The following is a 22,924-nucleotide window of genomic DNA, read 5'->3' as shown; positions in this document are numbered from 1 at the left end:
ACACTTCTTCAGCAGCCATCACAATAACATCACTCCGGCATTCTACCAAAGTTAGCCTTAAACTTATCTCATTATATACCCCACTAAATATTAATCAGGCAGTGAGGTGCAGGCTCCCCTGTTCTGACTGAGGGATAGGTTACCTTAGAGAAGCGGCGGCTCACTGAAAGGCTTCATTCGCATGATGGCTTTTGCAGCGGGCTGCTTTTGACCGGTTTATTCCCTAGACAGCCACGAGAGACTGTAATCATGGTAAGATCCCACTCTCCGTCTCCAGTGGCATGCTTGTAAAGATATGAACTCGGGGCATATGGGCTTTTCGGTCGAATTTTGGTTTTACGCAAACTACACAGTTTGTGCAGAAATGAGCTTTGCCAGGTCTGACGGCTGTCAAAACCGCTTATTGAGTCTTATGAACTGTTCCATTGTGCCGATAGACAAACACGTAGACCTTCAAAACTCATAGGGAATCGTATGCTTTGGTAAAAATAACTCGTATTAGGAGGTCAACAGCATTGCTGGATGTGAAAAGAAATAAGAAGTGTGCGTTAATTTTCAAACCAGTTAGAACTACTCTCTTACCAACATGTGAGACAGAGAAGGCTATTAAGCTTAAACATAAATAAATAAATAAATAAATAAATAAATAAATAAATAAATAAATAAATAATCCTTATTAAAGAATGTCATACCAAAATTTGGTTTCTTGTTCCTTTAACTTTGTTTTAAAACTCGAAACTATGCTAAATTAAACTGACAATAGAAGTTAAAGGGTTAAAATTTTGGACGGAGGAGCACGGAAAGACTGACTGGAGCTGCTCGCCAAATGAAAAATGGGTACACCGATTTGGAAAACCAAAAATTGAATTCAACAGTCTCTGAAAGCCACACAGTCGCGCGTCATTTCCCCTGGAAAACTTATTTTGGACACGACCTCCTGCTGCCTTCAGTAATTAGAATAAATGTCGGAATTTTGAATAGGCCACTCATGACAATGCGCTTTCTCGTTACTAAACTAGTGTGGTTTCATTCCAAATGTACATATTCACAACGTATCAGCCTGTTTCGTGCTTAAATAGGCCACTTTGGTCGACTTTTATGAGTTTGTTTTTTCCTGGACACCCAACTGGCTGTTTTCTTTACAAAATAAAACCATGACTTCTAGTAAAACTTTTCAACTTAAGCTTTATGATAAGACTTACTCCATTAAATCCATGCTCACTTATCTCAAGTTGTAGCACATCTCATGTATTTGACAATCAAGTAAGACTTGTTTCTTGTGCAACATAGTACAGTGTTTGTGAGCAAACATTTACTATTGTTTTATTCTTTTTTAATTCTTTTGTTTTATTCTTTTTATTCTTGTTCTTTGTGTTAAAGTCATTAAGCTGAAATGAGTTAGGCTAATTTGTTTCAATGGGTCGGTACCAAGCCTTGGTTGTTCTCCATTCACCTGCTACAGTGCAGCAAAGCTTTGACTGCGTGACACAATTTCTAAAGTAGACAAACCATTTGCAGAGACACTAATGCAAAGTGTATCAAAAGATACAGTCCAGACTGCTGTTCTGGCTCATTTGACGTTGGACACTACAGCAAAGTATAAAGTACTTGCAATGGGCCCACATCAGTATAACACGATGTAAATTCATAGGGATTAAAAGTTGATAATTATGTGCATGGATATTGTTGCACCATCTCTGAATGTTATTTAATTCATTCATGCCTTGCAGCTCAGCTGATTTAGAGCTGGTAGGGTACGTGGTTTCTGTCTTCGCAAACTGATTGGGGTTCTGCATACTTTCACACTTTCCTATTTATGTGACCTTTTCGGTCACCAAAATGTCCCATGCACTGATATGTTATCAGCGGTAGAGGTGTGGATAACGATGATTTTCTACAAAGTCTGTCTCTCTCTGTGTGTGTGTGTGTGTGTGTGTGTGTGTGTGTGTGTGTGTGTAGTACTTTTTGATGCATGTAAAATGTCTGCAAACACAAAGTCACACCACATCAAAAGAAATTACTGCCATGCACTGCAGCCGTTTCTTATTTAGTGTATATGCATCACTCTGTAAGACAAGGCTGGTTTGGCATAAACAAAGTATTCACATTTGCCTTACATTTCACATGTGTGTGCCATCAGCTGACCAATCAAGGTAAAAGGCACTTTCAAGACTGAAGCCTTAAAGAGAGAGAATTTAAAATGAACTGAGAGAGTAGGTAGTATAAAGGAGGGGCAGCGATATGGAACATGAGGGACATAACGTACATAAGCATATAACAGGCTTTTTGAAGTTTCAAAATTTCATATATGCCTGGTTCCTTTAAGCATTACAGTAATGCTCCACAAAAATACATGATCTAGCAGTGGTGATGATAGTGATGATAAAATGTCATTCAGAATAAGAACAATAATAATACTACTCTTTCATCTCTTCGTTTGGATTGTACTTTTAAATGACCAGGCAGCCTAATTAATTTCAAACAAAACAGGTTTTTAAAACTGGAAGTTGGCCATCAGCCATACTGACAAACACCGCGAAAATGAAACTGCAGCTGATTGGCTCACGTGGGAAAATCGTTTGAAGACTTGCCGGCTTCATCGTGACACTGATGTTTAAAATTTACGAGCCACTTTTGAAGGCATCACTTTATCCTCTGGACTGTGCGCGCTCTGCTCGAGGGGCTGAACTTCAGTTGCACGCATTCACTTCGCTCAAACAGTTTTGGGATGCTCTACTGGAGACCAGAAGGACTAACCCACCATGTCCATCAGTTAGATGCGCCTTTTTAGAAAAGATCCTTATCTGGACGCATTTGCGGCTGTTTACATGTGCGAGGCATGAGAAAAGTTTCTTCTTGTAATTAAGGGTGAGTTGATCGTTAACTGACAATAGAGACTGCTCCAATTTAGAAAGTTCTGTATCATCTTTCAGTTTTCTGAGGCGGAGAATCTTCTTTTTTTTTTTTAAATCATGTTTTTCTGCTCTTTCACACTGCTATTGTTTAATCTGGTGGAATGATTTTGTGTTTGTTTTATGCTCTGTAGGAGTTTTTGTTCTAAACCAAAAACATGTTCACAACCTACATAAAGAGTCTGAATGATATGGTATTTTCTACGGTAAGCTTACAGGTTATAAGCACCACTGCATGTCTTTGCTATGCTGAGAAATGCATGGCTGCATGTAAAATGTCTATGAATCCTCTACTCTTATTTTTTCTATGAATCTCAAGGCTGGACACTCTTCCTTTGTTCATAGACATTTTATATTGGCACTGCCTTGTGTAATTACTTTTGTTAACAAAAGTTTGCACATACTCAGTTGAAATATGCATGATTTTAACCATGGCTTCCGGCCTAACGTGACATTTATGTGAGTTTTGTTTTTTTTTTGTTTGTTTTTTTCTGCTTTGCTTTAGTCTGAGAGCCCAGAAGAGCAGCCGAGTACCGGAGTCTTGGGTCGTATTGGCAGTTGGCTCTCCCCCTGGAAGGGAACAGCTCCAAAGGCACCTAATGAAAATGCCTCATCAACGAATGATTGCAGTCAGAAGACAGAGGGGGATGAGGAGTGTGACAATTCTGTAAGAACCGAGGCAGAGAAACAAAAGTGGCTGGAGGAGAAACCCATTTCAGTAAATCCCCTTAGAGACTTTCTCCCTTGTCAAAAGGAGGACGCCACGCAGTCTGCCCACAGAGGCAGCTCTGCTGTGAGCAGCACTGAGGCAGAAGGAGGAGGTCCAAAAGAGGAGGAGCTTATAGAGTGCAGGAAACTGAGAACAGGACAGTGCGATAAGTGGGAGGAGAACAGCAACGGTACTTCAGCAAGTGGGAATCCTGTGAAGAATGTCAGTCATCTAACAAATCTATCCTCTTCATCTAAACAGGGAGTGGTATGGGACTCTGACCAGGCCCACACCCAGCCTCATGCACAGAGACAAGCGCATGCCCAAACAGGCAATAGGCTCCATGTGTACCTGGAGGAAACCAGTGTGATTCAGTTGGGCCAAGACTCTTGTGCTAAACAGGAAGTTGTGTGCACCACAGTCAAAAAAAGCCTAAAAGTTCTCCCTAAGGCAAAGTCATCAACGAGTTATGATTCACCAAACAACCCAACAAGTGCAGAGAAAAATGTGAGAACCACTGTTGGGGCACAGAGTCATTACAGTGCTGTAGTGGGAGTGTCACTGAAACTACACAAAGACTCACAGTTTGAGTCTGAACCTGATAAAGAACAAACGGAGGCAGAAAACATGGGGCGTAAAAACGCAGCCAGAAGGAAAGTCAAGAAGAACTCTCAGGGAGATGGAGGGAACAGCCCGCTGGAAAAAAAGCCTGCAAATGCTCAACCTACTGCGGGATTCCCTTCATCGGGTGACTCAGTGGCTAGTCCCCAGGGTAAATGTCCAGACACTCACAAGAAAGAAGCATCTGCAGGCTCCTCCCTCAAGCATAACCCCACCTTGAAAACCTCACCTGAGGGAGGGGAAAGTAAGATTGCCTGCTCTGATATGGCCAAGCAGTTAGATAACCTCCAGAATTCGGCCTCAGTCACTGACGCCACTCAGACCTATGAGGTTGATGGGAGCGCAGACATGGAGGATGATGACAGCCTGTACAAAGTAAAGAGGAAGACTGAGACCCCGGAGTCCAAACGCAGGAGTATTAAGGTTTCTCAGAGTGAAGTGAAGTTTTTTTCAAAACATGTGCCTTTGAATCCAAAGAAAACTCAAGTGGGAGACCACCAGGATTTTACTGCAACATTACAGAATACCAATGATGAAACAAAGGAAAAGCCCAAAACAGAGACTGATGCAAGGTAAGTTAGATAGAGGAACATGCTCATTTATGAATGTATTAACCAATGATTCTCTATAAGGTATAGTGTCTAACAGTTGTACAGTCTACTTACAATACTAGTTTGTTGCATCCTATAGGGTTAAATATTTAAGCCGAGTATTAGTTTTGCTACCTTCTGCTTTTGTTAAACATGGCATTGCTGTCAAAAGAGTTGACTGATGTGGGTAGAAATAACACAAGTGTATCCAGAGTGAGGATAAAGGTGTGAGTCATGACACAAAGTTCAGCCCTGTGCTTTAGGGTTGGTCTTTTAAAGTACAGATCTATATTGAGGTCATATTTATCTCTGGGTGATTAAGAAATTATTCAGAGATTAAAGTAGGATTTTTCTTTGGCATGTGAATGGTTTTAAGACAGTTATCTTGAAATGCTTTAAATATTTTCCTCTCATTGCATGCAGACTTCAGGACCCGAAGAAGGCTGTGGACGGCTCTAAGTCAGTTTCTGGTAGGATTGCAGATAAAATCAACCTCTTTGAGCAGCAAAAGCATGACAGGGGTTACGACAGGACCTTCCAAACCCCGAGGAGTGCTGACGTCTCTCCAAGCAGAAAAGTCGCGGGCAGGTTCAAAGCAGATTGTCTTTTGTCAGAGCAGAGGTCAAAATCAGCTGAACGTTGGAGCACAGCCAGGTCTAGCTCTTCATCACCAGCAAGGGAGAAGCCAATGACAATCAAAGAGCGAGTAAGGAGATTCACAGAGGCAGAAGGTAAACCAGCAGCTACTCAAGTGCCAGCTAAGACAGGATTATCTCAAAAATCAACCTCATCTGTGGGAGTTGCGTCATCAAAGTTGCTCGAACTGGACAATCAGGCTAAACTGGATTCTAAAGAGCAGACTCATACAAAACCGAATTCAGCGACAAGATCTAAACCAGACAGGCAAGACAACTCTGCTGATAGGGAGCACATTTCCACTCCAGAGGTACCAGTATTTGCCTCCAAAACAAAGGAAACAGTAGTCTCAAAAACAGCAAATCAGGATACAAAACCAAACAGTGTTGAGAGAGCAGCAGATGCAGATGATTCTTCAGATATGACCAATACCACAATCCCCGACCCCAAAGGCCCAAGCAGAACAGGCTCCCACTCTAAAAAGAGGAAAAGTAAAGAACCAAAAAGTCCCATAAGCCCAAACATTCAAAGCAAACCGAAGGTCACTGCTATGAAAAAAGAGCAGGTGGATGGTACAGAGGAGATGCTCTCTGCCTCCAAACAACTTCCAGAGAAAGTCTCATTACCTTCTCATAAACTTCTAGAGGACACATCAGACAAACAGCCATTTAATGACACGAAACAACAGGCATTGAAAAGAGAAACAGAGGTGTCAGACAAACAAAAGGAGCTCTTAGATTTTTCATTTAAAAAGAAGAATATTGACAAACCACCCAGCAGACAGGAGGGATCACCTGAGTCACCTGTCAACAAAGATGAACCCGATACTGCCTCTCGTAGCAGTGGAACAAAGGAGCCTATTGACAAGAAGCTTGCTATTTTACCCCAAATGGAGGAAAAATCAGAGAAACACAGCCCTGCATTCACATTGGGAAGAAAAAATGCCTCGGAGGACTTAAGTGAAACTTCAGCCTCTTCCCCATCAATAACCCCCTCAGTTGATCAGCCTCTCGAGAAACCTCCTGCAGTTAAGCAGGAGCCACTCGCTGAACAGCCCAAATTAGATAAAGAGTTGTCAGTGCAGCCTATATCAGAAAGTAAAGGAAAAGGAAAGATGTCTGTTAAAGAAGAAACAAGACAAACACAGCAACCCCAAAACAAGGATGCAAAACTCATATGTCAAACTCAGACTGAGGATGTAAAGAAAATAAAATTGGTTGGCTGTGAGAAGAAAAACAAAGACAAGACACTGGAGCTCCTGCCTTCAGAAAAAAGCCCCACAAAGGCCAAGGATTCACACAGTGGACATGGTATCTCAAAGAAAGATGGCAGTGTTAAAGAAGCCAAGCAGCCAGAAACAGCAAGTCAGTCGTCAGAAAAGACGAGTGGATCATCAGCCCTCCCTGTTCAAACACAACATGCCAGTCAGATGGTGACTGCACATCCAGAAAAAGCTGCTATTTGTACCATCTCTCAGACTAATGAGGCTGTGAGTGGCACAGAGCATGATAAAGAGCCTCAGAAGGTGGAGACAGCTACAAATGCACCTCCTGAGTCGCAAATACAGCCTCCTAAAAGCCCTGGAACAGAAAGAGAGCCAGTGGTGACTGCTGGAATCCCCCCACCTGAATCTGTATCTGCGGAAAAAACAGAGAATTCATTTGATGACTCATGTACACATGGAGCTAATGATGCTGAGTTATCCAACTTAAAGCCTATCACCAAAGCAACTACAGCAGATGAGAAAGTCAGTTCAAAAGTCACTAATGACGTTTCCTTAATTATGGATGCACATACTGTCACAGCACCCAAGGTTAAGAAAGATTCATCTGCTTCAGAGCCTTCTATTCCTTTTATTATAAAACCTTCTGCTGTCAAATCAGTACCCCCAGAAGGTAAAATCTCAGGAGAAATATTGAAACCAGCTCTTAGCGACACATGGCCCGGGGAATCCAAAAATACAGAGAGCACCAGCAATATCTCTCTGCTCGGAGAAGCAGCTAAAATAACTCAGAGCCCCTCTGATAATATCACTTCTTGCTCCACAGTTGATGAAAAAAAGAATACAGCTGAGAAGAGATTCTCTCCGCTGGTGAATAAACTTTCACCCATTGCTAACAGCAATTCTTCCTCACATTCACAACTCCACACAGTTAAAAAGGAACCAATTGAAGACAATACAAGTCGTATTCCAAAGGGACCCACTTTTCCAGAGCTGATCCCAGGCTCAATTAACCGTTCATCCATGAGGAAGCTTCATTTGCCACCTGAACTAAGCAAAGATGATTTTTCGAAACAGCAAGATGCCCCCTCTAGCTGGCTAGACGTAGACTTTCCTAAGCGCAAACTCAAACTCCAACAGGCAAAATTGACCTCCTCTGGAAGTGAGAGCAATCTCCTGGACACCTCTGGCGAGCTAGATGATGATGACTTCATTGAGAGAATCAAGAAACTTTGTGCCCCATTCTCGCTCCCACCACGTAAGCACAACTATCTTCGGACACCCCAGCCCCCCTTTGCAATGCCAGCCATCAGAGAGGACCGCTTTGAGAAGCCATTTGACCCTGAGGAGTTTACATTTGGCTTGAGCAAGAAGACTCAGTTTATCTTGGACTCAACCCCTGGCCTTACAACTAAGCTCCAGAGCAAAGAGACAAAATCTGGCCTGATACCTGCCAGGGCCAGTTTTACCGAAAGGAGCATGCTGTTTAGCCACCTGGAAACTCCGTCTTCCCAAGATAAGAACCCCGTAAAGGATGAGGAGGTTGTCAAACAAGAGAAAGATGATCAGATCAAAGTCAAGTCTCGCTTGGAGAACAGCTGCGTCTTAAGCAGTCTCACCTCCTCCAACTTCCGAGGGAAGAAGAATGAAGTTCAAACGCTGGCACAGGGCACCGACTCAGGGAATGTGTCGCCTAGCTCAGCCCCCCAGCTCAGCCCTCTACCTTTCCCCCAGCCAGCCCCACCAAGCATGATGGCCACAGCTGCAATGAAAGACACTCTAGCCATGCAGAGCAAAGAGGAAGTCCAGACTGCAGAGGTTGTGGTCAGTGACTCAGGTCCTCCATTTCCTTCTTTTAACGACATCAAGCTGCCTGACTATTTAGAGAAGTACCTCCCACAAGAACAAACAAAACCAATGCAGAGCGTACAAGGACCGGAGCAAATCAAACCAGAGGTTAGTTTCACTCTAAAAAGTGAATTAAATGAAAAATGAAACTAAGGAATGTCATTGTAGGTGAATTGAAAAACCAAAAAGATGACTTGCATGCACGAGATGTAAATGACTGTAAACGTAATCAGAGACACAAATAACAACTCGCCTGATTGTTTTATCTTATTTGCTTCAGTTTATTGGAAAAATGACATCTCTGGTCTCTGGAGGTAAGGCAGATGTGGCGGAAAAACCAAGTCTGGTTCTTCCTGAGATTGCCGCTCCAAGTTTTCCTGGTAGTCCTCCAACTACCCACCCTACACCCCCTGAGCTGAAGCCGCCTCTGGCTCAGCCGCACGGGATACTCGGAGACAATGTAAGTGTGCTTTGTCCATTATATACATATGACACATACAGAAAGCTTCATGGTGTAATAGTACAAATTAAAGCCATATATTGACGGGCAGTTCAAGTATCAGCTCAGACTTTCTTGAATACTCGCCATCTTGCTGTGCTGGCAGTTGAGCAGGAGACTATTTTTGTCCTTGGTTTCCCCTAAAAGCTCCACCACAGAAGGCTTTCATGGAAAAAATCTCATTTTTAGCTGTCATATGTTAGAAAGCTTCCAATATTTATGCTATTTTGTCACGCTTTTCTCTTTGGAATCACTTGGTTTGAGTAAAAAAAAAAAAGCTGTGCTCCAGCTGGTTTTGGTGATGCTTTAGGGCTATTCTGTGTAAATTCAACAATTTTATATAACAGTACTTCACGTTAGTTCTGTTTGTTTTTATTTTTGGTAAAAGATGAATCCACATGACACAGCAATTCTAGATATTGGTGCCATGAATTATTCCTCAAGTTACAGCCACTTTTACCAGACCCACTTAACAATTTCCCACAAAATTATAGAGCAAGTTTAGGGGTTAAAAAAAGCTAATTGGAAAGTGTATCTCTGTCATTTTGCTTTTAGAAATAGATATGTGCTGTTCTACAAGACAAATTTCAACAGGATCTTTTACAGGCACCTCAAAAATGGGTCACAATACATTGCAAATCACTGCTCAAAAGGAATGACAGATACATTTTCAGTTTTTATTAAAGAAAAAAAATACTTATTTTCAAAAATGTTATTCGTGTGACTAAAATAATCTTTCATTAAAGGTTTCAGTGTTTTCCTGTCACCTCCAAATGAGTTCCTACAAATGCACATAAGTTGTTGGGTTTGATATATTGATATATTTTTGTTGTTGGTCTTGCAAGTGTACTGAAAATTGCACAGCAAGTTTTGTCTTGTCACATCAAATATATGCTTATTTACATAAATGACTAAATATAGAAAGGTTTACTCAATATTTCAAAATTTTGATAAGATTTTTTTTACAGTGTAATGCAAGCTATTAAAAGGAAAACCAGTTGATTGAATGATCTTTCATTTAGTCTATAATTTATTAATCATTTTTCAGAGAATGTCCTTGGGCATCTATGGGAAAGAAACTTTCTAATTTGTTTTTAATTACATGGGTTCCACTTGAACCAGTATTCATGATGACGGGATCCATAAGCATGTGATTGTATGTTTGTCTGAAGCAAAAGTTCAGATGTTTGCACATTCATCTGAAAATGCATGCATTTAGATAGAATTAATTAATTAGATGTTTACTGTGCCAACAACTATCTTTTTTGGCTTAAAAGATGCTTCATTGAAGCAAATCTCAATAGTGTTATTGACTGAATAATTCTGGTAGCTCCAGGTGACAATTTTCAGTCACTTTTTACTATTATTTGGAGCTGCCAAAATTGAAAGTCACCTTAGAAGGTCTAAAGAGCCTTTTCTTTGACCGGTTTGTCGCACAGTGGTGTGTTTTAGTGTGAAATCAGAGCTGTGTGCTCCCCACAGAACTGTGTCCCTGAAAGTTAACTGAAAGGTCAAGATAATCCACTGGCACAGAGCTGCTGCACAAAACTAATGCAGTGCAACTTGTTTGGCACTTCATACATGTTTGCAGTGTCCAGTGTGTTTGTGACAATATTAATGATCTGCTTTTGCATTCCAGATAAAGCACGTCAAAGGATTTCACAAACGCCCTGGAAAGGTACAGTAGGCATAACTTTACCCATGCAGAATAGAAACAAGAGGGAGAAAAGAATCTGAACAGACAGCTCTCTGTTCTGGGAAAACATCTGCTTTTCATATGGTGTACTTGGGGGTAAACAGAGCATTAAAAAAAAGAAAAAAAAGTCTAGTCAAATGCTCAGCTGGAAACGGTTTCAATCATAGACTCATTGCTGCCAACGCAGTGCAAAGGTTGTGGTTCTTCATTATGATTAAACTTCATTATAGTTGCCGCAACAAATCCCTATTCCCCTATTGCTTGGGATTTTTAGTCTCTTGCCTACACACCAGCTATTTATTAATTCACTCTACCTCCTGCTTCAGCTGTGCTGGGGTTCCACTCACTTGCAATTTAGACTTTTGGAGCAAGTTTTAGAGTTTTGATGAGGGCCCTGGGAATAAGAAACAGAAAGGAATCTCTAGAGCAGACAGTTTTGTGGTTCATTAATTTGTTCTTTGCAAACTTCGATATTGCGTTATAGTACATTGAGATGATTCATCCCTTAAACACTGCACCATGTTGGCTTTCATAAATTTGTGCCTGTATGGCGGTTTGGTGTGGATGATCATCAGTGTGCTCCAACTGTAGCATAAAAGGGAGACAGAGAATAGTGCCACTTTCTTAGGGTGTCCTTAAAACTAGGCAAATCCTGCTTCAACATGAAAGAATGAACAATGAATGCTTTTGTCTCCATGCTTAATGCGTTGATTTTTACAAAACTGCCCTATGTGTCTCTATGCAGATGGTGCTGTTTGAAAAAGCTCAGTTCAGTGGCCAAGCATATGAGATATACAGGGATGTAGCAGATGCTTCATCACTGCAGCTCTCACCTCAGATATCTGTGAAGGTTTTTAGAGGATGGTGAGTATTCATAAACAACACAGACCTTCAGACAAAATAAAAACACTCGCGAAGGAGTGTTCTAATTAATGTCAAGTGCCTCTGGGAGGCCAGTGTTGACTGTTAATGTTCTAATTTGGTGAAATATCAGTGGAGTGCCGGCTTTTTTTTTTAACTGAACTTGTTCTTCATAACTTACAACACAACACACTCTTTTTTTTTACATAACATTTATTGTGTATATCCTTGTGGTCTGGATGCTATTTCACACAACTAGACAGCAGATTAAGCAAAGACTTTCCCGTTATCCTGAATTAAAATGGAGATTTGTTCAGCTGCAGACCAGGCCCACAGCCGGGCTTTATTATTCCTTGTGCATAGTATGATCAGTCAGCACTCACTCCAGTCAGAAACCATTTAATTTCTAGTAAATTGCTTTTAACATTTAAAATCTGTAGTCTTCATTGTAGATGCCTGAGTAACATAATGATAAACTTTCATGCAGTGATTCATGCAAAAATGAGAAATCTTTCCATGAGTATTTTAAATACGAAGGTTTCCGTTAAGAGCAGTGGTTAGTAAATAGGCATTTTTAAGCTACATACGAATTCAGTGGGTCCACTATTGTCTGTCATACTTCTGTCCCTCTTTTGTAACAGCAGCCATTTTTTCTTTTTATTATTTATCTGCTTTCCTTAGCCTCCATTAGTGGATGTTGCTGAATAGGTGTAAAGTATGTCTATTTCTGCAACAGTAAATCTAAGAATGCATTTCATGGTTTTTGCCAGGGAAAGCCACTAACTCCCATTAATCCATGTTACTTATCTGGCTTAATCTAGTTGGACTTTCTCAACGTTTTGCTCTGTGTGGAAATTGTAAAGCCCGGGATGCACAGACTAGACCAGGACAAGTCTAGAATTTTTAAGCTTTTGTTTTATGGCCCTCTTGAAGACATGCCACCTTATTTATTTGTAGATGTGCTTATGTGTGTGCTTGTACATTTTTGTGCACAAGCATGCACTGCAAATATGTAGTCATAAGGAATACCTCTGCTGTATACCTTTCTACAGCACAATAGTGCTCCCCCAAATATAGCAACTGAGTTACATAACTTCTTGCATTTGTATGTATTTGGACAACTTGGATAGATGGTTGCAGATTAATTTCCTAATTGCATCCAGTTTAATTAAGTTAAATAAAGACGGAAATCTTTGTGTTTGACTGCAAGGGAGAAAAATAGGGATTAAACTATAAGACAAAAATCAAATAAAACTGGATTCAGATAGAATCCAGAATATAACAAAAACATATATGTAAAAGTCTCATGCCCCACAAGCATTGAGAGAGACCCATTCATGCTTTTATTTCCAGCATTGTGGACCATCTTCACAGTCTGCTGAGTTGCTTTTATATTTCAACTTGGGAACAGATTTATCAGACAAAATATTTTGCATTCACTGGTGAGCTTAGAGAGCTATAGGCAGCCAGGCAAAGCTAAGTGGCTGCCAGCTCTAGCCTCATATTGTATTCACAGGGCTGTCAGTTAGGAACCAAATAAGAGTCTTTCCATAAACGTCTGAAGGATGTCTGTATCGACAAAATCGTACTTTTTATAATATATCTGCCTCATTTGTTTTTTTATTACTGCCATCTGATACCGTACTTGTGTTTACAATACAGCTGGGTGCTCTATGAGAAGCCTCATTTTGAGGGACGCATGATCGCCTTGGAAGAGGGAAACATCAATCTAGAAAATGTGTGGGCAGAGCCAGGACCGGAGACCGAAGCACAAAACAGTCCACCAATGCTGATCGGCTCTATTCGACTTGCTGTCAGGGTGAGTGCCCTAATTAACTACCATTACCCCACCTTGCCTTGGATAACTACTTCATTTCCACCTCACATCGGATCTGAAATTGCTTTATATTGAGTCTGGTCCGAGAGAGAGAAATATACTGCTCTGCTTGTTAACTTTCTGCCATTCACTGGAAGGAAGGATGTGTGTTGGCCACTGCTGATTATTCCTGTGTTTGTTTCCCCCTCTCTGTAGGATTACAGCATCCCCCATATTGATCTCTTCACTGAACCAGAGGGCCTTGGCAGAGTAACACCATACCATGATGATACTATAGAGACGGGCTCATTTGGCATCCCACTTAATACTGCGTCCATCCAAGTGCACTCTGGAGTGTGAGTATTGTTGTATTTAATTTTATTTAAGATATAAAACTTTAAGGGACTTTTTGCACTGGATAGCACAATTCAACTCGACCCAACGCACTTTTTTTGTTTTTCCACGGCAGATATTACCTTGCACTTCGTCTGTCTTTTTGTAGCACCTTGGCCAAGGCTTCCAGCGGTTTGAATTAATACTGAAAAGTTACATTGGAGCACTAGATGGGTATAGAAAGCTGTCATTTGTATGTGTATCAACAGCGTCTCTGCACCAGTACTGGATTCTTGCACAACCGTTCCTCTGGTCTAGGAACAAAGGAATTGCTTGCAAATCCATGCACATGGCTGACATATCTGTGGCAACCAACAGAAAAGCCATGTGCACGCATTGCAAATCTGAAAACGCGACTTTGCGTGGCTCTTGTTTTTCTCTGCAGACTCAGGGTGATCTCTGTACTGGAAAATAACAGGTATATTAATCCAAAATATGCAAAAAAAAAAAAAAGGGAATTTAGAAGCTTTCACAAATTTCAGTAGTGCGATGGCCACTCACATGCGCAGCAAGTTTAACACGTGGCGCATGCTGTGATGATCTATCTGCAGTGGAAAACAATGTAGAGAAAGACACCCGATAGAAGAAGCAGGTAGAGCCAAGTTAAACTGTAAAAGAACTGGGGAAAAAAATGGCTTAAGGCACTAAACGACAAAAATGTGCTTAGCAGGTATGGAGAACATTCCAGTTCTCATCAATGATTTCTTGTTTATACTGACTGGCTGTCATCAGAGGTGCAGAGAAGAGTTGAAAACCTGCTTGATGAACTCAGTACAGAGTTGTTGTTTTTTCTTCTTCTTTATGGCACTTTCTCTCTGTTTGGGTTTGACAAATTCCTTGGAGATAATAACCATTACTTTGTTCCTTTGTGTTCATCTTTGTCTTTTGGTTTTGATTCTCAGTCATTTCCAAGGAATGTCTGTCCTGCTGTTGCATGTTTGCAAAGACTAACAAGGTGGAGACTAGACGAAGAGAGTGAGAAACAGACAGAGGTGTGGGGAGAAAATGTTTTTCCACATCAGAGGTGTAGGCATTCAGGACATTTTTTCTGCCCTGCCCGACAAGGAAATGAAATAGCACTTTACCTTTTTGCTCCCGCAGCTACTTTTGTGGCCTCATCTTGGCAACCTTTAGCATTCGTTTCAGAGATTGCTTCGGTATCTCAAAACTCATTGCTATGTGATGTCAACTCATCTCTGCTCAAGAGATAATTACAAACAATTCTGGCTCAGCAGCTTCTGCTATGGTGTTTGCGACAACTATTCAGCAGATATGGTATTGTGTTGTACTCACAGAGTGAACTGACTCATTGGCGTCGTTATTATATGTCTTTTGGCATAGTGAGCTTGGCATCGTTTCTTGGTATCACTTCCTCAGCACTGGCCAAAAGAAATGGGTCAGTTTTTCCTGCCAGAAGCACACATGTGGTGACTGGATAGGAGGCATTGTGTTGTGCTAAATAATGCAATAATAAATAACAAAATGCCAGAGTTAGGCGGCATATTTCCAAAGAGGCTGCCCACGCTAAAAATGAGATGTGAAGAAAAATGCTTTGAACTGAAGCAATGCATTCCCGAGATATTTGACACTGAAACAAATAGCTTTTGTTATTTTCTCTAGTTGCATGACTCACGACTGAGGTAGATAAGAATTAAACCCAAACAAAAGAATAACTTACTCACTTGTACTGTGGTACAATTATCAAATATTATAGTTCATATTGTGGAAAAAAAACAGCTCCTACTTGTTTCTGTATTTGATTTTTTTTTTAATTAAAAAAAAGCATTAGAGAGAGTCTTGTCCTATCACTTTTTTTATTAAAGAAAAAAAACACTCAAGGCCATGACTCTTTGTGATTACTAAACCACAGGGGCTATAGTTCGGGGGACTTTTTTTATATGATGGTAATGTGGGTGTTCCTCCTTCCCTCAGGTGGCAGGTGTGCAGTGACCCAGGATTCCAGGGCATGGTGTCTCTGCTAGAAACAGGAGTGTACCCTGTTCCAGAGACCTGGGGCTTTCCATCACCCTTTGTGGGATCTCTTAGACCACTTAAAATGGTGCGTATTTCTGTACATCTATCTGCCACTTTGGTACTGTGGCTCTATGCCAGTATTGGTGTTTGAATCCACATGAACCAAACATTTTTGTAACTTTCTCAGGGGATATAGCCTTCTGACTTTGGTGATTCTCTGACTTCTCTCTTCTATCATGACATTTACTTTTCTATGTGAAAAGAACCTGCATCCGTGGAGCAAATTCCTATAAAATTTGCTGTCTAATGAAACATCTCAGCACTTTTTTTCTCAGGACTGGAGAATACATTTTTCTGCAGGTATTTATGGTTCTAAGAGGATAAATCTTAGTGGCTTTGATGATTTCCTGACCATTCCTTTGGCATCACCATATCCATATCCTTGATTCCTTTCCTGGCCTCCTCTCGTCACGTCTTAGCTCCTACGTTTTCAAAAGTCAGCAGTAAAAGCATGGCAACAAGCAAAGCCGTCATATTAAAAGAAATGACACAGCAGCATCATGCATCCATGTACTGAATGTTATGGATACCACAAAAAAAAAACCTGTGCCTCCTCACTCATAGCACCTTTGACAGGCCTCATCCCTTCTCTAGATGTACGTTGACAGAGCGCTGAGATTGATTTTCAGATGACAGGCAAGAAAATGGAGGAGAGTTGAGATGCTGAGGCACAAAATAAGCCTGGTACACCATTTTATGCATCCTTCAGAATAAACTTATGATACTGACTTTTCGTCAAAAGCTATCATTTATCATTTGTCCAGGTGTTTGGTTTATGAAAGAAATCTTGCAAAACAAGTGACACTCCAATCAGCTGCACACTGTGTTTGATGCCAATTGTAAAATGCTGTCGTGCTACATCAGTCTTCCCATGTAAGACAAAAGCAGGGGGGCATTGTCTTTTTTATGTTAGTTAGCAGCTTTGATTAGCCCGTTCAGATTGTTACTCTCCTGTCTGTCGCTCTGTAAAAGTAGGAGGTATGACGGAAGTTTGTTCTCAGGCTTTCTATGATTCCTTCTTTGTTGTTTATTTTCTCACTCCTGTAAATGTTTGAGACAGTTGTCATACATATGATATTTTTCTTCTTTTTTTTAAAAACAAAAGACAAGCCGTTTTTCTTTTTATAGGCTTCTTTTCATTCAGCACATTTAAATGGAGAGCAAAATGATGATGATGTTTCTGTTCCAGGGCGGAATCAAAGTGGAGAAACCCGATGAAGTCAAGGTATGCACAGTTTTCTCCACCATGGCATTTTTTTTTTAAGTCTTGTAGGTTATGAAGTTTCATCAATCAGAAAAAGAAGCACTGAGATTTTAAATACATACAGAATAGAACAACCAAACAATGAACTGTGATACTTGAGCTGTGTGCGTGTGGAAAACTTGTTTTATTGTGCTGTGCATTCTTTGGACCAATAATTGTGTTTATCTTACTTGAAGCCAAAAATAGATGTAATGTGGCGGAATTTCCAAAGCAACCACTTTGAGGCAGGCCCAGAATGTGAGATGAATAACGTCTTTTTAAATTTATAACTTCAGGCTGTCCCTCAACAATAGTACTACAAAATATGGATACACAGTTAGATCCTACTCTGAATGAAAAAGTTATTTCATCATGAAATATTTATGCAAACTAGATTGGATCAAGTGTTAAGAATGAAGCCTTGTCCTCTCTCCATCACAGGCTGTTGTGTATGAGAAGCCCGGCTTTGAGGGCTCCAGTTTGGAAATCGACAGTGATGTTTTCAGCTTCTGTGAGGCTGACGGAGGCATTGCAACAAACGGAACAAACCTTGACACAAAAAGGCTGAAGTCTGTGGGATCTTTAAAGATCACTGGAGGATTGTGAGTGGCTTGGATCTAAGCACACTCAGAACTCTGCAATCTAGTAGTGATTTTGAGGTTATGTAATCCAGTTAAGAGCTACAATTGCAGCTCTAATCAATACAAATAATAATCATACCTGCATTTTTCTTCTTTTTCCAGCTGGGTAGGCTACAGCCAGCCTGGGTTTGAGGGTCAGCAGCACATCCTGGAGGAAGGAGAATACCTGGACTGCAGCGAGTGGGGAGGCTCAGAGCTTCAGTCAATGCGACTGATACTTTCTGTGAGTGCTGCACTGCTCAAGCACGCCTTTGAGAAAAGTAGTTTGGCGTAAATAAGGAAGAATAACAACACAGAGATGTTTAGATTATAGCTTGACCATGATGGATGTGGGAATTTTTCATAAAATTGTAAAAGATTCTGCTCAAAAAAGGTGCACAGTGTCTGGATTTAGCAAGCAGGGAGACCCAACGTATCTGTTCCATGACAGAAAAAAAAATCATTATTCCTTATTGGAGAATTGGCTGTACAAATAAAAGTAACTAAAGCTTTCTTTGGTCAAGTTTATTCCCAAACTTACAATATAAACATCACAATATCAGCACTGGGTATTGCTTTTTTTTAAATCAACAAACCAAAACAAAACAAAAGAAAGTCTTCATAACATGACATATGCAAGAAATTACTATTCACCGCATTACCTCATTGTGTTTCTTTGGTATTGACTGCATGCGCTTTGGGACAATACATAAATATTTGACCGTTTTGTTCCAGAAACATGCAATATAGCCAACCATAGGACCAAGGAAATTCACAATGGTAACACAAAGAGAAACAAATCAATAAATACACCTCTTGGGACTTGAGGATGTCCAATATTTCATATACAAAGCATTACCTTGGCTGAAATGGCTTTAAACAATCAAATCCCAAAGGAGTGGTTGCTAAAAAGCACTATTTACCAAACGCAACAGAAACTAGTTTGACACTGATGTGAAACATGCAGGTCATGCTGTTGATTATTTGACTTCAAAATGTAGTTCTCCTTCATAGCTAATTTCCCCACTGGGGTTTGTGACTAATGAAAGATAATTAATTGGCGTACTAGGCATTCTCTCTCTTAAAAGGGGGAAAGAGAAAGCCTGAGAAGTGCTGTCTGGAATAAATTCATCTTTGTAGTCTAAATTGTCATTAATAATTCTGTAATCTGACCCGACCTGACCTTTCTGCTGCAGGACTTCCTGGCTCCACACATGAAAATGTTCAGCGACAGAGATTTTGGCAAGCTTGGGGTGAACATTGACCTCACAGTGCCTGTTATTAACATGGATGACACAGGCTACGGCATGAGGACACAGTCTATTGATGTCATCGGTGGTGTGTAAGTGACACATATTGTATTCTGTAAGTGATGGATGGATAATTGGCCCAATTTTTCTGTCCATTGCAATGCATGAGCATATTTAATCGAAAACATACCTGGAGTTCCTACCCGTCCTTCCTGTAACCAAAGAGGAGAGCTTCCAGTAACATGCAGTTACTGGAAGCCATTTCTGATGAATTCCTGCTCTTCAACCTTATAATTAGTTGAGACCAAAGTTTCAGCTAAGTCTTGGTTGGTTCACAAAAATTATTTGCCGCTCAAGTGTAGCAGCAAGTCTGCCCCACCCACGCCGACAGGTCAAGACAGATTAGCAAGTTGACTAATGTTTTAGCCTGCCACACCTCGCTTCCCTGTCAGGGTGTTGATATTAGAGCACGCTGCCTTACATCCTGCTGGTGTGGGGAATAATGTGAATTTCATGTAGATTTTGTCGAGGAGGTAGATGGCTTAGTGCTGTTAACAAGAAATTAAAACATGCTGCGAGGAAAGTAGAAGATCCGTACAAAGGTGTTTCTTTGCCGTTTCTTTGGATTGCTTTGTTTACGCTGTGATCAGCTGAAAAAATGCAGAAAGTTTCCTGTAAACAAACCAGAAGCAAATAGGGATAACGAGATGCAGAACATGTAATACTGATTGCCGCTTCCCAAGGGAGAGACTAACAAAATGCTTATTAAAGCAGAGTGGAACATTGTGTCCTTCTTTCCAAGGAAAGACTCTCACTGCATTGAAATTCTTGCTTTGCTGCTAGCCTGCTATTAGACTGCAGAGCCTCGCCTCACTGCCTTCCCTCTGAGCCTCTGATTGGTCTTGTGTTTTAACTTGCTAAGAGAGACCTGTTTTTAGCCTTGCATGTTATAAATCTACTCAAGACATGCCACATGTCACATGGAAGTCTACTATCGAGTTGAATCCTGACCAAGAGCTGTTGACTTTTATAATGAGTGTGTACAACTTTGGTCTGAATTCTTGTGGTTTTCTTTCTCAGTAATTGTGAGCACATCAAAGACAGACTTATTCCAAAGATTAAAATGAAATCGGAATCCAGAAACAAATTTTTGACGAAGTAACCCCCCCCCCCTTTTTTTTTTTTTCTCCTTTCTCAGCTGGGTTGTATTTGAAGAGCCGGGCTTCTGCGGTGAGTCCTTCATTCTGGAGAAAGGCCTGTATGGAAGCCCAGAGGATTGGGGGGCACTGCAGCACAGAGTTGGCTCAGCAATGCCTGTCACGATGGTAAGAGCTATGACTCAGTAGAAAGCCATGAAACTCTTTTTTGTTGGTGGAAAAATGGCCTGGTTATTAGTAAGACAGTCCAGTGACTGTGGTTTTTTACATGCAGTTGCTACAACAGCCAGTATGTTTGGCTTTTTTTGTAGCTCTGCATGACTAACAGTTGTGCATTTAGATGTGTTTGGTGACTTTTCACTTCCCCTGACAGCCCTGCTTTGGCCCACCGAGTGATTTCATTGCACGTGACTAGTCATGACAGATTAATTTTAAGATGGAGCGGGGGAATCTCTGAGGTGACAGCCAAAACCTGATGGAGTAAACTATTTTTTTGTGAGCATGAGTCACAAGCAAAATAACAATAAAATGTACTTGCTTGTTCAGTGGAAGAAATACTTGTCATAAGACTGAAAGCGACAACGTCTTAGATCACAAGGGTGACTCATCACAAAGTTGTTTTGGTTTAAAAAAAAAAACATTATTAAAAAAAGACACTGTATATGTTATGGTTAGTCTAGTTTAGGAGCTTCTCTCAGAAATGAAGGTCAATCTATATGATCTGCTCCCTGCAAGGCTGTTAATCATCGTGCTCATCTTGAAACCAGCCAAACCTTTTGATGGATGTGTAGACCAATAACTGTACAGCCCTTGCAAGAAGACTGCCTCAATTTAAATATCAAATTTAGGTATTAATGATAAGAATCATTTAATAAAAAAATGTTTCCATACCACTAGATGAGTTCTGAATAGAACTCATGAAAATGTGACCTCAAAGATACACTGGTTTTGTTACATTTGGTTTGGATTTAGAAAGCGCTTCCTGAAAAAGATTAAATTTGTTATCATCTTGGAGCATCTAATCTCCAGAAATGTTATTCCTGTCACTGCTGTTATTGATATCAGTCACCATGGTAAAAGTTTGGCTTCTGTTATAAAGCACACATAATTTTTTTCCCCTCCTGTACTCATTGCTGTAGAGCTAACTTATAGACATTTCTTTTGTGTCTTTTTTTGCAAATTAGGCTCACTTTCCTTTCTTTTTCTTTCAGAATGATTTTGAGAACACTGCCAAGTTTAAGGTAGGCAATAAATTGAAGAAAAATGGATGAAAAAAAAATGTCATTTAATCCTGCTGTAATATTGTCGGTCTCACCTGATGAAGTGCGTGCTTGAGCGAATGACTCAGTCTTATTGTCCTGCTGTTTGTGCCTCAGGTGCAGCTTTTCTCTGATCCAGGTTTTCAGGGCTCTCTTCTAACCCTGGAGGACAGCACAGCCTCCCTGCCGGATGGTTTCTCAGTGGCCTCCTGCAAGGTTTTGGCTGGCAGGTGAGTAATTCTGCACACTGCGGAGAAAACATCACACTGTTGTCGTTAGTTATGACATAAGTTGAATCAGTGGCATTTGAAACACTTTGCAACAACCTTCCAAAAGCAGCTTTAAGGAGCAGATGTGCCATAACTGTTGTTGTTTATTGCTCAAATTGCTGAAATGTATCAGAACCTGCTACAGGCTGCTGTTGTTCCACTAATACAGCTTTCATATGGGAGCATGTCTTACATTTCTTTTTATGCAGAATCTATAGGTCTTAATTTATTATGAAATTAAATGAAAAAATGTGACATCGCTTAGTTTAGGGGAAAAGTAAGAATACAACATTATTTTAATCTTCAAGTAATAATTATAAAGCATACTTTAGTATATAATCACTGGGATGTAGCATTGGATGTGCAACTTGATACCCAATTGTTTACATTTATAATCCCAGGAAATTCAGTCTTTGGGCTTCTTGTGCGTGTTTATAGTTTGTTTTCTTTTCTTGTGTTTTTGCAATGCCTTTCAGCTGGCTGGCATTTGAAGGCCAGGACTTCACAGGAAAGATGTATGTGTTAGAGGCGGGCAGCTACCCAGACCTGAGAGCAATGGGCTGTGTCAGCGGGAGCTCATCCATCCTTTCGCTGCAGACTGTTGGCTTTGTAAGTCTGTTTTTCAGTTCTACTAAACACCCTTATTACCTTCCCCATTGTGCAGGTTGCCAACTTTATCTCTATAATGCACATTTAAATACGCAATACGTTTAAATATGCTAGCAGCAACATATATATATATATATTGCTGCTAGCATATTTAAACGTATTGCGTATTTAAATGTGTGTATATATATATATATATATATATATATATATATATATACATATATATATACATACATTTTCTTTGCAGCTCTCCACTAAGCTTTTCGTAATAGTTTGGGAGTTAGTTTGTGCCTATGGAGCTGGCAACATCAATGCTGGAAGGCAAGGCAGAAAACAGGTTTCAGAGCAACATACAGTGTGCTCCTATCCAGATGACATCTTTTTTAGGGAAGGCCTTGCATATCTATTACAGCAGTACAGTTTTGTAGTCGAAGTGTCCAGGTGCTGGACTGGCCAGCCTGAGGTCCAGACTTTTCACCTGTTGAAAACATTTGGCACATCCAGGACTGTAGAGCAGCTAGAGTCCTACATAAAGACAAGAATGGGACAATGATCTTCTGTCTAAGGTCCGGCAACTGGCCTCCTCGGTTGCTAGATGTTTACAGACTGTGGTTAAAAGAAGAAGGGGTTGCTAGGCAGTGGTAAACATAGGACTGTCTCATAGTTTCCCAAGTTTTTGG

General features: G+C 40.5%; 1 protein-coding gene across 2 annotated transcripts in view; it reads left to right on the top strand.

The window, feature by feature from the left end:
• The window catches only part of LOC142375293 (uncharacterized), a 28,324-nt gene continuing 5,400 nt past the window's right edge, over window positions 1-22,924 (top strand). The window contains exons 1-18 of one of the 2 annotated variants that reach the window (XM_075459270.1): window positions 2,670-2,868; window positions 3,047-3,118; window positions 3,418-4,814; window positions 5,256-8,646; window positions 8,819-8,998; window positions 10,677-10,715; window positions 11,479-11,597; window positions 13,257-13,413; window positions 13,627-13,766; window positions 15,736-15,862; window positions 17,027-17,062; window positions 17,522-17,682; window positions 17,824-17,944; window positions 18,897-19,042; window positions 20,149-20,275; window positions 21,319-21,348; window positions 21,484-21,596; window positions 22,112-22,244. In XM_075459270.1, the coding sequence (XP_075315385.1) occupies window positions 3,071-3,118; window positions 3,418-4,814; window positions 5,256-8,646; window positions 8,819-8,998; window positions 10,677-10,715; window positions 11,479-11,597; window positions 13,257-13,413; window positions 13,627-13,766; window positions 15,736-15,862; window positions 17,027-17,062; window positions 17,522-17,682; window positions 17,824-17,944; window positions 18,897-19,042; window positions 20,149-20,275; window positions 21,319-21,348; window positions 21,484-21,596; window positions 22,112-22,244 (6,465 nt within the window). In that variant the 5' untranslated portion in view covers window positions 2,670-2,868; window positions 3,047-3,070. Of the gene's footprint in view, window positions 253-2,669; window positions 2,869-3,046; window positions 3,119-3,417; window positions 4,815-5,255; window positions 8,647-8,818; window positions 8,999-10,676; window positions 10,716-11,478; window positions 11,598-13,256; window positions 13,414-13,626; window positions 13,767-15,735; window positions 15,863-17,026; window positions 17,063-17,521; window positions 17,683-17,823; window positions 17,945-18,896; window positions 19,043-20,148; window positions 20,276-21,318; window positions 21,349-21,483; window positions 21,597-22,111; window positions 22,245-22,924 lie in introns of those variants that run through there. The other variant, XM_075459271.1, reaches the window with a different exon arrangement.

The sequence above is a fragment of the Odontesthes bonariensis genome, chromosome 24, assembly GCF_027942865.1.
Source record: "Odontesthes bonariensis isolate fOdoBon6 chromosome 24, fOdoBon6.hap1, whole genome shotgun sequence".
NCBI lineage: Eukaryota > Metazoa > Chordata > Actinopteri > Atheriniformes > Atherinopsidae > Odontesthes > Odontesthes bonariensis.
This window is presented reverse-complemented; position numbering and strand designations above follow the sequence as displayed.